At 48.1% G+C, this 14384-nt stretch overlaps 8 protein-coding genes across 8 annotated transcripts; 4 read left to right on the top strand and 4 right to left on the bottom strand.

Annotated features, from left to right (window-relative positions):
* Window positions 1–1407: 1407 nt before the first annotated feature.
* On the top strand, window positions 1408–3114 carry N7539_007951 (uncharacterized protein; the record flags this gene model as incomplete). Its single annotated transcript, XM_056937552.1, has 4 exons — window positions 1408–1527; window positions 1580–1748; window positions 1832–2858; window positions 2907–3114. 4 exons carry the CDS (start codon window positions 1408–1410, stop codon window positions 3112–3114), a joined length of 1524 nt encoding a protein of 507 aa, XP_056787417.1.
* A 165-nt stretch (window positions 3115–3279) lies between these two features.
* N7539_007950 (uncharacterized protein) lies at window positions 3280–3597 on the bottom strand (the record flags this gene model as incomplete). The annotated part of the gene is made up of 2 exons (XM_056937551.1): window positions 3280–3387; window positions 3460–3597. 2 exons carry the CDS (start codon window positions 3595–3597, stop codon window positions 3280–3282), a joined length of 246 nt encoding a protein of 81 aa, XP_056787416.1.
* Window positions 3598–4071: 474 nt separating this feature from the next.
* Window positions 4072–7071, top strand: N7539_007949 (uncharacterized protein; the record flags this gene model as incomplete). Its single annotated transcript, XM_056937550.1, has 5 exons — window positions 4072–4142; window positions 4227–4285; window positions 4329–4656; window positions 5217–6730; window positions 6791–7071. 5 exons carry the CDS (start codon window positions 4072–4074, stop codon window positions 7069–7071), a joined length of 2253 nt encoding a protein of 750 aa, XP_056787415.1.
* A 65-nt stretch (window positions 7072–7136) lies between these two features.
* On the bottom strand, window positions 7137–8015 carry N7539_007948 (F-box protein; the record flags this gene model as incomplete). The annotated part of the gene is made up of 1 exon (XM_056937549.1): window positions 7137–8015. The coding sequence occupies one exon, from the start codon at window positions 8013–8015 to the stop codon at window positions 7137–7139; it is 879 nt and encodes a 292-aa protein (XP_056787414.1).
* A 1535-nt stretch (window positions 8016–9550) lies between these two features.
* On the top strand, window positions 9551–9955 carry N7539_007947 (uncharacterized protein; the record flags this gene model as incomplete). Its single annotated transcript, XM_056937548.1, has 1 exon — window positions 9551–9955. One exon carries the CDS (start codon window positions 9551–9553, stop codon window positions 9953–9955), a length of 405 nt encoding a protein of 134 aa, XP_056787413.1.
* Window positions 9956–10231: 276 nt separating this feature from the next.
* Window positions 10232–10630, bottom strand: N7539_007946 (arsenate reductase ArsC; the record flags this gene model as incomplete). The annotated part of the gene is made up of 1 exon (XM_056937547.1): window positions 10232–10630. One exon carries the CDS (start codon window positions 10628–10630, stop codon window positions 10232–10234), a length of 399 nt encoding a protein of 132 aa, XP_056787412.1.
* Window positions 10631–11235: 605 nt separating this feature from the next.
* On the top strand, window positions 11236–12600 carry N7539_007945 (arsenic resistance protein; the record flags this gene model as incomplete). The annotated part of the gene is made up of 4 exons (XM_056937546.1): window positions 11236–11548; window positions 11599–11741; window positions 11801–11887; window positions 11944–12600. 4 exons carry the CDS (start codon window positions 11236–11238, stop codon window positions 12598–12600), a joined length of 1200 nt encoding a protein of 399 aa, XP_056787411.1.
* Window positions 12601–12925: 325 nt separating this feature from the next.
* On the bottom strand, window positions 12926–13429 carry N7539_007944 (uncharacterized protein; the record flags this gene model as incomplete). The annotated part of the gene is made up of 2 exons (XM_056937545.1): window positions 12926–13168; window positions 13376–13429. The coding sequence occupies 2 exons, from the start codon at window positions 13427–13429 to the stop codon at window positions 12926–12928; spliced, it is 297 nt and encodes a 98-aa protein (XP_056787410.1).
* Between the last annotated feature and the right edge of the window lie 955 nt (window positions 13430–14384).

Here is a 14384-nt window from a genome sequence, read left to right as displayed (position 1 = left end):
CATGTTCCCAGGTGGACTAGTCATATATCCTAGGATCCCATAACAACGCCCAGGAACGCCATTGAAAACTCCAGGAGCTCTACCCCTCCCAGGAACCAACAAAAGGGCCCTGGGATCTACATCGTCGATCCGGGCGCCACTTAGAGGCAGGGGTATGAATGCGCAGAATGGAAGATTGATATCTGATATCCGGCTACTACATGTAATAACTTCACACGTAAAATCTTTCCATCTCTGGTGGTCTTTAAGCACGATGCGAGATAAAGGCCCCAAATAAAGAACTTTGGAAAAACCCTTCTACTACTGTCTTCTGAGGCCTTCTATGCGTTTCATAAGATGGGATCCATCGATAATTCTCCGATACGAGCTCCATTGGAGAACTTTTCCTCCCGAAGTCTACCGCCAAATCTGTTAGATAATTCCTTCATCGTAATGTTTATCGGCCTAGGATATGTCATGCTCTGTCATGTGTCAGAAAAACGATAAAAGGACGATGGAAGGACGAATTATTGGGAATAGCCTCAAAGCATACCAAGCTTTCTGCCGAAAGGGGCCAGTCTGGGGTCTTTGACGCGAGCGTATATATCAATCCACTTTTTCTCATGCGTAGAACCAAATAAACATCTGCTTCACACTCTTGGGAGTACTCGAAAGTTTTCTTAAACAGCGTGTCTCGTCTCCTTATGATTTTTTGACTGTCCCTCCTGGATTGCGATGTTTTTAAAAGGGTACCTACCCGATTTAAAGAACAGCGTGTCACGCATGCTTGAGTGTCCATAGTGAGCCGAGTGAAATGGATAAGGAATTCTTCAGGCTGAAGGCCTTTGGTCCAGCTTTATAGGAGACTTGACCGAGCTAAAAATGGGTTGTGGGTCTTGTGGATCTGGGATCGTCCAAAATGTCCCCACAATGACGTAGACCCATTTCCTCTTTCTCCAGGCGCCTTTCCTTACGATCCGAGATTGCCAGTGTGAGAGTGGCCACAAATGGTGCTGAAGTGTTGAGAGAAATTATTTTTCTTCCCTGGAAGCCTACGTATCAAAGAGCATGTCGTGGGAGTGGGGGTGCATGGGGAAAGCCTATTGGACATCCAACTTCGCGATTCAAAACCGCCGACTTTGCGATCGCCAGACCTAGTTGCCTAGGGACCTAGAACCTTCGATCCAGCATTTCCCCTGCCCGTTCCTCTGGGCGCAAGCCATGCCCCACCTTGGCCTTAAATTGGTCGCTCCCCCCACCCCCCTCTTCTGTTTGTTTTGTCCCCAACGTGCCTCCCAGCTTTGGCTTTCCCTGCTCAGGTGCTGCGCACCTGGGCGTCCTATCCTTTTTGTACCTTTGCCTCCTCATCCTACACTCTTTTTGTCTCCTCCTTTTTGTTTGGTGTGCATAAATAAAGGGAACTACAATATGTCCCCAGAGGATGGCTTCGTACAGCAATGGGGGCATGGACAGTCTGAGCCATTGACAGAGGACTCATCTTTGAATGGGAATTTATCGAGCTATCGGCAATTTGCCAGGTCTAAGGAGGTAGGTAAGTCCAGAGCTCAGATACGATTAATAGGGTACTGATGATTGTCAGTTCCCTAATTTGGTTCGATATAGCATCGTGGCCTTTCAGTCTCTTCCAGAGGCCGAAAGGCAGGATGTGGCCGCCAAAGCGGGTATTACATCTCTAATGCCAAATATGCCTAGTGTTGACCCTCCTGGAAATCAAGTCTTGTCAAATCCGCAGGTTGGAGAAAATGACGGTGCATAGCTTGTTCCATTCCACTTCGATCTTGATTTGCTACTCAATTTCTTTAACAACGTATAAACTGACTTATGTCGGTAGATCCTACGGACGCTATTTTCTGGAGTGAGTTCACCCACGATCTCGGTCCCTCGGTCCTACCTTCGAACCTGGAGGTTAATCCGCCAAAACCGCAGCCTCTGGAAACTTCGTATCCCACCCCCCAGTCTGCTCCCAGTCCAGATGTAGGAACCAATACCATGGGCTCCGATTTCTCGACTCCGGCAGATCTCGATCCTTTCCAGTTGTTAGATGAGCCAAGACCTGCAAATTTGTACCCGACCCAGTCCACTTTCGATTATACGCCGCGACCGGCAACTGACCTAGAGGGTTCTACGCTATATAATACGTCCGAAAATATGAATGGCATTGGCATGGGACCACCACTGGCAGAGCCAGCGGTCCTCATCTCCCAAGCTGCTGATCAATCTTTAAGTCCACATATGGTTGATGATCCTGCCGAGGAAAATCAATTCTATAGTCATTCCCTTTCCCTTGAAGCCTTGCAACATGTCCAGGCCCCTGAAGTCATGCCCGTTGACCATGCTCAAAATATGATACGATTGTTTCCGGATTTGAGTACAAACCAACTTCGACAAGCGATGGAACTAGGCGACCGTCTTTTCCCCCAAGAGTTGATCCACTTAGAAACTCAAGTCAATCACTGGCAAGCTGAACAATTGTGGAGTTTCGTGGGTTTCTCGCCAGGGTCGTCTGCCAGACAAAGGATCGCTGGAATCTGTAGACATATCAAAGACATGGGCAACCCAAACGCAGAAAACTATTTGAGGATTCGACTCGCAAAAGTCCAAGTCAACATGCTCTATGAGACCATCTGCAAAGAGGAAAAGAATCGGCGTCTCAATCTCGGACCGAGAAAGTTCACTACCCACGTTCTTAACTGCATCGAGGCAGCCATTAGAAATCCTGGCGACCGACGCCTTCCTGTTCCCAGAAAGTCACTTGTTCGCGACGCTATCTTTCGATACAAGAAGGTTGGTAAAAAATGGTCGGTGTCGCAAGGTCTAAGTATGACGTTGCTTGTTGACCAAGACTGTGGAAGGACAATGTAAGCGCTACCATAAAGTTCGAAATTTCCCTGGCTAATATCACGCAGAGAAGACGGGCAGTTCACCGAGATGCAGGTGAAGGCTTTGATGTTCTATGTTTCGGTAACTCGGCCTGATATTATCAGTCTCTGCAGCAACTTAGAACATGCTGTCAGCTATTTCCTGACCCATAATCGGTTGCCGGCGCGTCCCACCCCCGATGATGTTCGAAGAATGATTGGGATTCACAATCCAATGACAGCGATCGTAGATTAACATGAATGGACAGGTTGAAGATTGCCATGTTCTCTTCAGATGAATTTCAAGTCTGATTTCGGCTTGCAAAGTTGGAATTAACCAGGATTGGGCTTGCACTATTCATGCATTTGATTTTGCTCGGTCGAGCTCCTTTCAGTTATCCGCAGATAGAAGATGAATCAATTAGTCCTGCCTTACCGTGTTCGTGTAGATCCTGTCACTCACTGTGTAGTATCCCAGGAATGAGGAGCTCTGGGCGAATCGGTCGTTCAAGGACGAGGAGTTTTTATGCTAAAAGGTAAATGAAAATTGCTGTGAAGAACCCTATAGTCTTCACGGAAAGGATTTTTTCTGGGAACATACCTCAACTTTGTATGCACCGCCAAGAGTGGAGCTGAAACCATTGCACAGAGCAACAAGCAGCACTCGGGAAAGGTGCGGTGTTGCGGTGCGGAACCACCGATTGAATTTGGCGGTTCGAGGTAAATACTGTGTGTCCATTGGTCGGACACCCTGTTGGCGGTTCAGAATCGCGACACTAGAAGAACCTGCAGCCGCGATTCCTCTTTGCACCAAGCAATACAGTACAGCCAGATGATTCTATCGTGTTAAGATCCGAGGAGGATACGGTAACGGCCCCAAGGACAGAAGCTGTGTTTCTGGTTTCTTACAATTAGCTGCATCGAAAGGTCAGTGAACAGGAATGTACAGTACAGGAGAGTGGGACTTTAACCTAAGGACGTAACACATGGTATTATCTGCCCACAATTTATGTACAACAGGCTAGTATTTCCACTGGCTTTACACTGTGCTTCTACAGGGTCGGTTGAGCGCCCTTTTAGCGGTTTAAAACAGCGACTCCGAAGAAAGCTATTTCGAACCGCCACTTTCTCATGCCATCAAAGCTTACTTAAAGGAACGGAATCCTCGTCCTCTTGATTTTTCACCTTCATGCTTTCAAACGAGATTCAGAAAATGAACTCCATCTTGAACAGTACTCTAGAGCCGAGTCTTAGGGGCGGGAAGGATTGTGAGAAGTGGTTGATGTAAGCGCTCATCCTCCTTGTCTCAGCGCTAAACTCTTGTGTAGGAAGAAGTGGTTTGCTGACAAGTGATTAATATATAACAAGCGAGTTCAGAACAACGAGCGCTTACCACGGCATCGGGGATGCTATTCCAGTCACCGAAGGTTAGTTGAAATGAGCTTCGTCGTCCAGACTGATGACGATTAGGTCCAAACATAATTTCGCGTGGAGCCCACGCTGGCCGGCCGTGTGACATCGTCGATACCATTTCTAGCAGCATCCGAAAAGCTCGTTTTGTCAATGTGCATGAAAAGAGTTACAGGTGGCCGATCGGACCATGGCCCAAAGACAAACAGTTAAAGGAGGCTGGCATGGTCAATTTCCAACACTGGGTAGCCGGTATGGAGGGATGGTGTATGTGGCTCCTTACGAAGTTTGGCGAGCAAGAGCCGTGGACAAAAGAGGAAGTCCACGTGTGTGTAGCTCAGCTGCGCAGGGAGCTCCAAAATCCCTATCACCATGTTTGGCACAGGGTGTAAGTTCTTTCTGTCCCGTGTTCGATTCTGGACAATGTCCTTCTTACTGACTGATGCTGCAGACGAAGAGTATGGGCCCAAAAGCCTGTAACCGTCATGACGGAAGTCTGAGTTTGACGAAGATGCTCTGTCTAAATATACCCTGGATATATTGTCCCGCTTTTACCCTTTGTTATGGGCAAAGGCCATTTCTTTTGCATTGGAAGATGCCTACTTCTATCATGCATTTCTTTCTCTCGTGTTGGGGGACCATTTCGGACTTCTGCATTGACGACCCCGACTTAATCAAATTATTTCGTGCCGATTTACAGGTGCGTAGTCTTAGATGAGACCGGCGTGTCGCTAAACACGACTAGCGCGCCAGGCAAGGGATTCCTTACGACCTCTCGACTTCTTTCTTTTTCACTCCTCACACCAGATCCCTTCTTCTCTTTACATGACGTCTTCTCTCTACATGACCCCTTCTCTCTACATGACTTCTTCTCTCTACATCACCTCTTCTCTCTACATCACTCCTTCTCTCTCTCAGTTTCCTTCTTATCTACCCTTCAATTCATAGTCCAGCTTCCGTCATCTTGACGTCATGTCAGATCAACCCCGCGGCCGCGGCGGTCGCGGTCGAGGACCTCGTGGCGGAGTCTTTGGGGACCGCGGTGGTCGCAGAGGACGTGGCCGAGGCCGGGGAGATTCACAGGGCCACCCCTTTCGCCCTTCTGATCGTGGGGGCCGAGGTGATTTCCGTGGAGCCTTCCGCGGTGGCCGGGGTGGTGGTGATCATCGCGGCCGTGGAGACTTCCGGGGTCGCGGCCGAGGTGGTGGTCCTCAGGGCCCTCGAATCTTTAAGTGAGTATTACTGCTTTCATGGCCTCTTTCCAATGATCTGTCTTTGTATTTCACGAACAATCACTCTAACCTCAAAATCCCGCAGTGAGGGCAAACCTATTACTCCGCCCGATGCCACCGTCGTCAAGACAGAAGACGCTGTGGCTAAGGCGCTCGTTGCCAGTCGCCAGAAAAATGCAAAGAACGCTACGCAGGCATATCCCGACCGGCCAGGATACGGTACTCTCGGTCGGCCTGTTACGCTATATGCCAACTATCTGCCCTTTACCTCTGTGGGAAAACTAATCTTTCGCTATCATGTCTCCATCGCCGCAGAGGGCGGCCGGGAGCCTGGTGGCAGAAAAGCACGACACATCGTGCGTCTTCTGCTGGAGGAGCACTATTGTGCCAACTTGAACAGCATTGCAACCGACTATCGCTCAACACTTATCTCAGTGACTAAGGTTGCTGAAGGCCAGTTCGATGTGCGCTACAAGGATGAAAACGATGAAGAATATCCTGAGAACCCGAAGGTGTACAAGGTCACCATCCAACACACGGGTGACATTAACCCAGCCGACCTTATCAACTACCTCACTTCCACCAATGCAGGGAGCATGCTGAGCTCCATGCCCGAGATTGTTCAGGCTCTGAATGTCATTCTGGGTCATCATCCGAAGAGCGAGCGCTCGGTAGCCTCCATCGGCGGAAACAGACATTTCAGCCTTCAAGAAGGACTCAAGGAGAGTTCCAGTCTCGAGGGTGGTCTAGAGGTGCTTCGCGGCTTCTTTGTTAGTGTGCGAGCTGCCACAGCCCGTGTCCTGCTGAATGTCCAGGTCAAGTACTTGGCCTGCTACAAATCAGGGCCCTTAGAATATGTGATTCAAGAGTGGAAGGCTAGCAATTTTAGGGCCAGTTCCTACAGGATGGAGGCTTTTCTGAAGCGCATGCGTGTTTGCATCACTCACATCAAGCACAAGGGCAAAAATGGCAAAGAAAGACCCGCTCGCATCAAGACCATATCCGGTCTGGCAACTCCCCAAGATGGTAGCTCAGCACCCAACGGGCCAAAGGTGGAGGGCTACGGAGCTGGTCCCTACAGTGTGAAGTTCTTCCTGAATGCTCCTGGCTCACAGTCTGCACGGCCTAGTGGTGGAGAAGGCAAGGGCAAGAAGGGCAAGAAGGGCCCTCCCAAAGCTGGCCCTCTTCCAGCTGGCCAGTACATTAGCGTTGCTGATTTCTTCAGGAAAGGTGAGCCGTATTGATACGGACGGTGATGATTCTTTGCTCAACATTGATTCGTTCCTCTAGAGTACAACATCACTGTGAATCCCGACTTCCCTGTTGTTAACGTCGGAACCCGTGACAAACCCGTCTACCTCCCTGTGGAGGTTTGCGAGGTCGAGGCTGGCCAACCTGTGAAAAACAAGCTCTCCCCTAAACAGACACAAAATATGCTCAACTTTGCTGTCAAAGGCCGCATGCCAGCAAAAAATGCTCAGTCTATTATCACGAAAGGTGTGGGGGTATTGGGAATCGGTCAGCCACTGAATGCCACACTCGTAAGTGAACCACTGCCCCGACTGCACTGACATCCTCACTCCCTCATTTCAGCGACTGCCGCACGGCTCCTTAACAAAATACCCAATCCTTCACATTACAGATCCGGATCATCCTCATCAGGCGAAGGCACAGGATAGCCGTGTTCTACTTCTCCAGCGATATCACTCAACTCGTCCGCCAAAGTCCAGCTCTTGACTTCCTTCAACTCTCTCATACAGCACACCAGATCAATATCAAAGTCTTCCATAGCAAGCTTCAGCCCCCGCACAAGCTCCCGTGTCCACGTCTGGTTCTTGCCGAGATGATTTTTCTGACCTGCATACCACATATCAAGAACCACATCCGCACCCTGCATTGCATGCCTGAGTGGCCCAGAGATTCTGTCCGAAAAGGAAGACGGACATGGCTCTGAGTGAAGGCTAGCAAAGCTACTGCTTAAAGTCTTACTTTGCGACCATAAGACTCTGAAATAGAAGTATTCCGGCGCAAACTCCGAAGTATTCACGACCAGATCATATAGCATATTCATTTTTAACCCACCAAATGCTTGTAGTGGCATCTCCCAGCGATACAGATCTCTCCCATCGGATGGCGACACGCTACGCTCCACCCATCCCATCGCCATAATCGGTGGTTGCTGGACAAGCATTCGGCGCCAGCTCGCCTCCGGTCGCCGATATATGTCGCTGATCTCTAGAAAATGGTGCATGTCTGCGGCGCCAAAGGCGATAGCACATGACCCAGCGTCATCGGCGGGAAACCAGTATGGAAATTTGAATGCTAGCAGGGGGTTTTGTTGGCGTGGCCTGTTGGCTGGTGCTGGTCGGAAGAATAGAATTTCTTGGATTGCGGAAGATTCTCTGATGCATAGGGCCCATTGTCGGCAGACTCTTTGGGCGAGGAGAATGGTTTGCATGTCTACTTGCCTGAGAATCGCTTCGATGAGCTCGTTCGGTAATGATCGGGGTTCCATAATTTGGCCTTAGCAAGCTGAGATTCGTATTCCTCCCTTTGGAAATACTGTATTCATAAAATGGGGACTGTGCAGTGTGGATGGCAATCAACGACGTGTATGGAGGCGCTGTGCAGGGTTTGGTTGATCTGAGAGAGCATGCGGCTGTTAGTCGATCGAACTTGGCCTTATCTTCAAAATCTTTCCGGATGTTGCCGCTGAAGGATTTATTGATCAAATGTTGATCCCTACCTGGGCGCCCGAGTTTCAACTTTCCATCCCCAAGTCTTATAGACTCTAGAGTAGAACACAAAACCCAATAACTCAATTGATTATTTGTACGAACGAGAAATAACGCCCGCTCATCAAGACGAGCAGAGCTGATATGTGGCCTAGCCAGAACGGGCTTTGTGATGGGTACAATTATCTTGGCGGTGCAGCGTGAGGGCAGACGATCTTGCAAGATCGCCAGACCTACAGTACCAAGCAATTCTACAGGATTCGATGTATCATTACAAATTTATAACAATACGTCGACAACTTGGTAATTTCATTACCAGTTCTTTTCTGCCCAATTAACAGAGCGGTGATACTATTCAGGATTAGCGTATCTAGGAATTATTACCCGGAAATCAAGAAGAAAGAGTTTGGGGTCAAACTGATTTCGAAAACTACTGTAACGAAATCGTTCATAACAGCAATCAAAGATAACTTCCATGTGAGCTATGTTTGGCCAAAAGTGGTCAGGGTTAGACCCTGGTGGTTTAAAAATTTGCATGTACGCAAACCCTTCTCCTTAGCTATCTTCACTGGACTTCTGACGCCGCTTTCCTTCAACATTATACTATATCGTGTGCTTCGAAGACCTCGCCGATTTCCCCCGAGTCGAATTCCTTAACCGCCTCAACTTCTTAAAAGGAACACTTTCAAATTCCGGGGCGTGAATTTTGGAGGAATACTTGAAGGTAAGTATCTCGTTACTGCCGGAGTAGAACGACTTGTGCTAGAGTGGAAAGTCACTCATGGGAAGTGGCCGGACAAGCGCGACGGCTTGTATGACGAGAGTAAAGGCCCACTTCCCGCAGATTTCGAGTCTCTGCTACGTTAAGCAGGATCCGCTGTTTGTCAGGGTTCCAAAATCTCTGATGGTATAGATCTATTTGAGCATAACAACCTTATTATCACTATCCTCGCTCCAAATAAGAGGGAGAGTCCCGATGACAAGTCAGAGTGGACAGAGTGGAATATTCAATTAATACCTTGACTCCAGTGCGCAGGCCTTGAATAACCTACATGAACCAAGTTCCCCGCCCCAACACTGGCACCATGGCGTTATAAGTTCGGTCTCAAAGTACATCTTCCAAAGGAATGTCCGACAATCTTTTTTTTAAATATGAAGGGGGCCTGCTAGATCGAAGACGGTCAAATTAAATGATGTCTAAATAAAGCAAGACACGCTTTAGAGGAGAGGACAATCCGAGCTCCTATCGGGCCAAGCACACTGTGCAACTGCACAATTAAACGCAGCAACAAAATGCAAGAGTGACCGAGATGCAATGATTCAAAACCACCGAGATTCCAAAATCCAGCTCGAGCAAGAGAATGAGAGATTGAAGAAGCAAGAAGCCGAAATTTCACAGAAATTTAACGACTCTCAGAAGGCTAAGGAGAAGCTCGAGCGAGATACCGAGGAGCTTGAGAAGGAGATTGAGAGGTTAAAGAAGAAAGATAACGAACGTGGGGAACAGGCGAAGGATTATCTGAAGGATAAGGCAAAGCTTGAGAAAAATAAAAAAGACCTTCAGCAGGATAATGACAGACTGAAGGAGCAACAGGAGAAGAGTGCTCAGAAGGCGAAGGACGATCAGAAGGCCAAAGAGGAGCTTGAGAAGGAGAACGAAAAGATTGAAGCAGCTACACGAGAAGAGCGACCAGAAGGCCAAAGACGATCAAAAGGCTAAGGAGGAGCTCGAGCAGGAGAATGAGAAGCTGAAGGCAGGATCATCGCAGTCCAACAAAGTCACTTCCCAGCCCGAGTCATCAAAATCCGAGCTTGAAGCATTATCAAACAAAGAATGCCCAGGTCTTCACGGTCAACGAGCAACAGTGCTCGGTGTGACCTACGAAGTCTTTTGCGGCAATCAGCCTCGTGGTCGATACACTGAGGACTGGGTTCGCTCCAAGAACCTTGCAGACGAGCCCAGTGTTTATCTTCTATTAGCTGTCATCGTCGAGGTTCAGGCAGAGGGTTGGAGTTCGGTGATAAGAGCCTCGACGCGACGACGGATTTCGTCGCGAATAGGACGCACAGCATCAAGGCCTTGCCCGGCAGGGTCTTTAAGTTGCCAATCGAGATAGCGCTTGCCAGCAAAAAAGGGGCAGGCATCCCCACACCCCATTGTGATGACAACATCACTGGCCTGGACCGCATCGGCGGTTAAAATCTTGGGCTTTTGGCTGGTGAGGTCGACACCTTCTTCAAGCATGGCTTCGACGACGACGGGATTGATAGAGTCGACTGGAGCTGATCCGGCAGAGCGCACTTCAATAGTGTCACCTGCGAGATGATTCAGGTAGCCGGCCGCCATTTGAGAGCGGCCGGCGTTGTGGACGCAGACGAACAAGACGCTAGGCATGTTAATCATGAGACGTCCTTCGAGTGATTGGTTGCGCGGTCGTTATGGTGTAGTTTGTTGAATGTGAGGGACGACAGCGGGATATGAAATGCCTTCAAGATAGATCTTTGTAAAAAATGTGCGACAAAAAGTGATGTTGTGGTGCTTTAATTCTTGTGCCAACATAAAGGACATCGGAGGCTTTTCTTGAGTTTACTAAACCATACGTTAGCTTATAAAGGAGCAAGATTAGTAACCCATCGATCTAGACCATTCTGTCATGTAGGGTGCCGTGTAGGATATGGTTGGAAGGCAGTTATGACGGCCAGGTGACGACTTGATATCAATCTGTGTCACTCCAGCACTATGATTGGTTGAAAATCCGTAAGTCACGAGAATTGCGAGTATGTCACGGCCTGGCTATGATTGGTCGAGAGCAATAGGCTGTGATCTGTCTGCTGTTATTGGTCATCAGAATATGCCACTACTAACCAGATTAGGACTAGCTTACAAGTTCTCTCCCAGAGGGCAACGCTCCAGTTCTGAATATTTAATAGAGCTGTCTTTCAAACTTCCCAGGAGGTTCCTCACTTGAATTTTCTTTAACATTTCACATAATCAATCTAATGGTTCTAGAGATGGCCACTACAATCTCTCAGACCGGTCTGCCCGCGCAGACCGATCCGCAAAACCACAACACGACATTAGATGATCAGTCAATAGCTCCCACGACCGGGGATGTCGAAAAGCAAAGGACGGACCGCCCTAAGGAGGCGATGGCTAAGCAATCAGCTTTCAAGAGTCTTGGCTGGTTAGATCGTTTTCTGGCCGTATGGATCTTTCTTGCTATGGCTATCGGAATCATACTGGGTAATTTTGTTGAAAATACGGGACCCGCTCTTCAGAAGGGGAAATTCGTTGGGGTTTCTATTCCGATAGGTACTTACTCACGAATTCCCAACACCATAGCCCTGAACTAACCTCTCAAGCGATTGGTCTCCTGGTTATGATGTATCCTATTCTTTGCAAAGTACGATACGAATCTTTACACTATGTCTTCCGAGAGCGGGGGATATGGATTCAAATCGGGTTCAGTATCTTTGTTAATTGGATTATTGCTCCTTTCTTGATGGTGAGGCGCAGAATCCTTCGACTACTTTCAATGACGCTTGCTGATATTGTACATTATAGCTTGCACTGGCATGGGCTTTCCTACCGGACGAGCCAGAGCTTCGGGAGGGCTTAATTCTCGTTGGACTGGCCAGATGTATTGCTATGGTAAACCATTTTGCTCTATGTTATGCCCCAACTGGACTAATATGTCTTGTTGATAGGTTCTTATCTGGACCGGTCTCGCTGGTGGTGACAGTGAATACTGTGCCATCCTTGTTGCGATCAACTCACTACTGCAGATGGTGCTTTTCGCTCCCTTAGCGATTTTCTTCATCAATGTTATAAGTCATTCGGGTAGTCAAGTCGCAATGTCTTATTCTACCGCTGCGAAAAGCGTGGCAGTTTTCCTTGGCATTCCTCTAGGTGCCGCAATCATCACCCGCATTACCCTGCGGAAGATCGCCAGCCCACGTTGGTACGACCAGGTCTTCCTGAAATGGGCTGGCCCGTGGTCACTCATTGGACTTCTCTTCACAATCCTTGTGTTGTTCGCATCTCAGGGCCGCCAGGTGGTACATCAGATTGTGTCAGTTATCCGAGTTGCCGCTCCTCTTATCGTTTATTTTATTATTGTCTTCTTCGTCACTCTTCTTGTGACCTACAAACTCGGGTTTGGTTACAAGTTGGCTGCTACTCAAAGTTTCACCGCTGCCAGCAACAACTTCGAGCTTGCCATTGCTGTCGCTGTCGCAACATTCGGCGCCAACAGCAATCAAGCTCTTGCCTCCACTGTGGGCCCGTTGATTGAGGTTCCGGTACTACTTGGCCTTGTCTATGTCGTCAAGTTTATAGCAAGGCGAGTTGGCTGGAAGGATTGAGTCGAAAAAAATAATTCATGCCTTGTGAAATAATTTTATAATTATTTATCTATCGACTTTAGAAGACTAAAGTGCATTGAAATAAGGGCACCAATATTTGAAAGACTAGAGGTAAAATATACACCGTTGACCACAAGGGCTATTTCTTCGCTCAAGATCAAAAAGTGAACCGTCACAATCGCGCATATTGGGTCAAGCTACTATGTTTCCAGTTCATTCCTCCATTTGCCATCCAAGATTCAAGATGAGCTCAGCATTTATCCAAAACGCCACCAGCAAAACAGTCCCCTGAAACAACCTTTCGCACACCAACGGTGAATCACTATCATACCGACTGATTGTTCGTTTTCGCCGCAGTAGCGATGGAATTGAAATGTGGATCTTCGATCTTGAAGCCTTCACATCGTTCCACCAGACACAGGTAGTACTCATTCAGCACTTCCGGCTGCGGGATAATTTGCCACCGAAGTCGAAACAACAATTCAAGCTCTAACGTGGCTAACTCCTCCGTACTCATTCCTCCTATCTCAGCATATGTCTTGTTTGTCCAAAAGCGGTCGCTCAGGCCCTTGCTAGCAACTGTCGCACTTACAATCAGAAACCGGTGGATTGTCAGGCTGGTAACAGTGAAGAAGGGATATAAGATGCAGAGACGGTCAGCATAGTAGACCATACTAAGGAGTATTGCCGGTGAGAGAGTCGCATGCGTAGTCAAACGCTGAAGGTAATCGTGAACGGAAATTTGTGCTGAGGCATGCGAATGAAAGCTAGTTACCTGGTCTCGGCGAAGTTGTATCTTCTCGTTGAATCGAATTGCTTCCATGAGCATGTTTGAGATAAGAGAGGCCACATCACAAGGCCAGGCCAATTCGTACTGTGCTGGCAGTAACTTCATCTAGAATTTGAGATCGGTGGTTGTCTTGACTCCGCGCTTCCAAAGTCTATGCTCATCGACACACCAGTGACCCATTTGGTGAATGACAATGACTTTTATGTTTGCATTTTGGTATCCTGAGCCAGGGCAGACTTCCGGAATCGTCTGCTAGCCGGCAGTTTGCAACGAAGACCGCCATCTGGGTTTAGCCTATGGTAACATTGGATCCTCAGCCAGTGGTGTGTGGCATGGCATAACTGCACATTACTGAATTTTTCCACAGTGTCTGTCATATAAACGGTCACGCGCGCGGTCAGAGTACCCTCCTACAGCCATAAGATCCTTGTTAGGAGATACCGTCGTGTGAGTCAGCCAATAATCTTGTATCTGTGACACAATGGGTATTGTCTGGGACTTATACCCACGGCTTCCAGAAAGCTTGAGCCAAAGTATCTTCTGAAGTGTTCTTATGACGACGAGATGCTTCCCAGAGCAGCAACTGCGGCTATTGCATCTCACAAAACTTAAGCCCGCCGCTAAAGGGCCCATAATCGCTTGCATTTGGCCTCAAGACTCTGGTCAAAAATATCTTTGTGTCGCGGCGCAGTGTCCGAAAGTCCTCATAGACCAACAATTATTTTCGGAACATGAGTTGTGCGCGCTCAGGTACCTGTTCTCCTCGTGCTCAAATGATCATTTTGGAAAACATTATTATTACAATTTACCAGTTATAGGTTGCCGTGTAAGACTCATGATAGTAACATGCTTGGTGACCATAACATAACCAACATGTGCAAGGCGCAAGTCAGAGGCTCCATCTTCTGTGTGTATAGTAAATCCACTAGCCAGGAAGACATTGTCCCAAATCAACTCTGGTTATAATGAAAGTAGCAAGTTTTGCAAGGCAGGA

Source organism: Penicillium diatomitis (genome assembly GCF_028827545.1).
Source record: "Penicillium diatomitis strain IBT 30728 chromosome Unknown utg000011l_segment0_segment0, whole genome shotgun sequence".
Lineage (NCBI taxonomy): Eukaryota > Fungi > Ascomycota > Eurotiomycetes > Eurotiales > Aspergillaceae > Penicillium > Penicillium diatomitis.
Note: the sequence above shows the minus strand (reverse complement) of the source record. Positions and strands in the feature narration are given on the sequence as shown.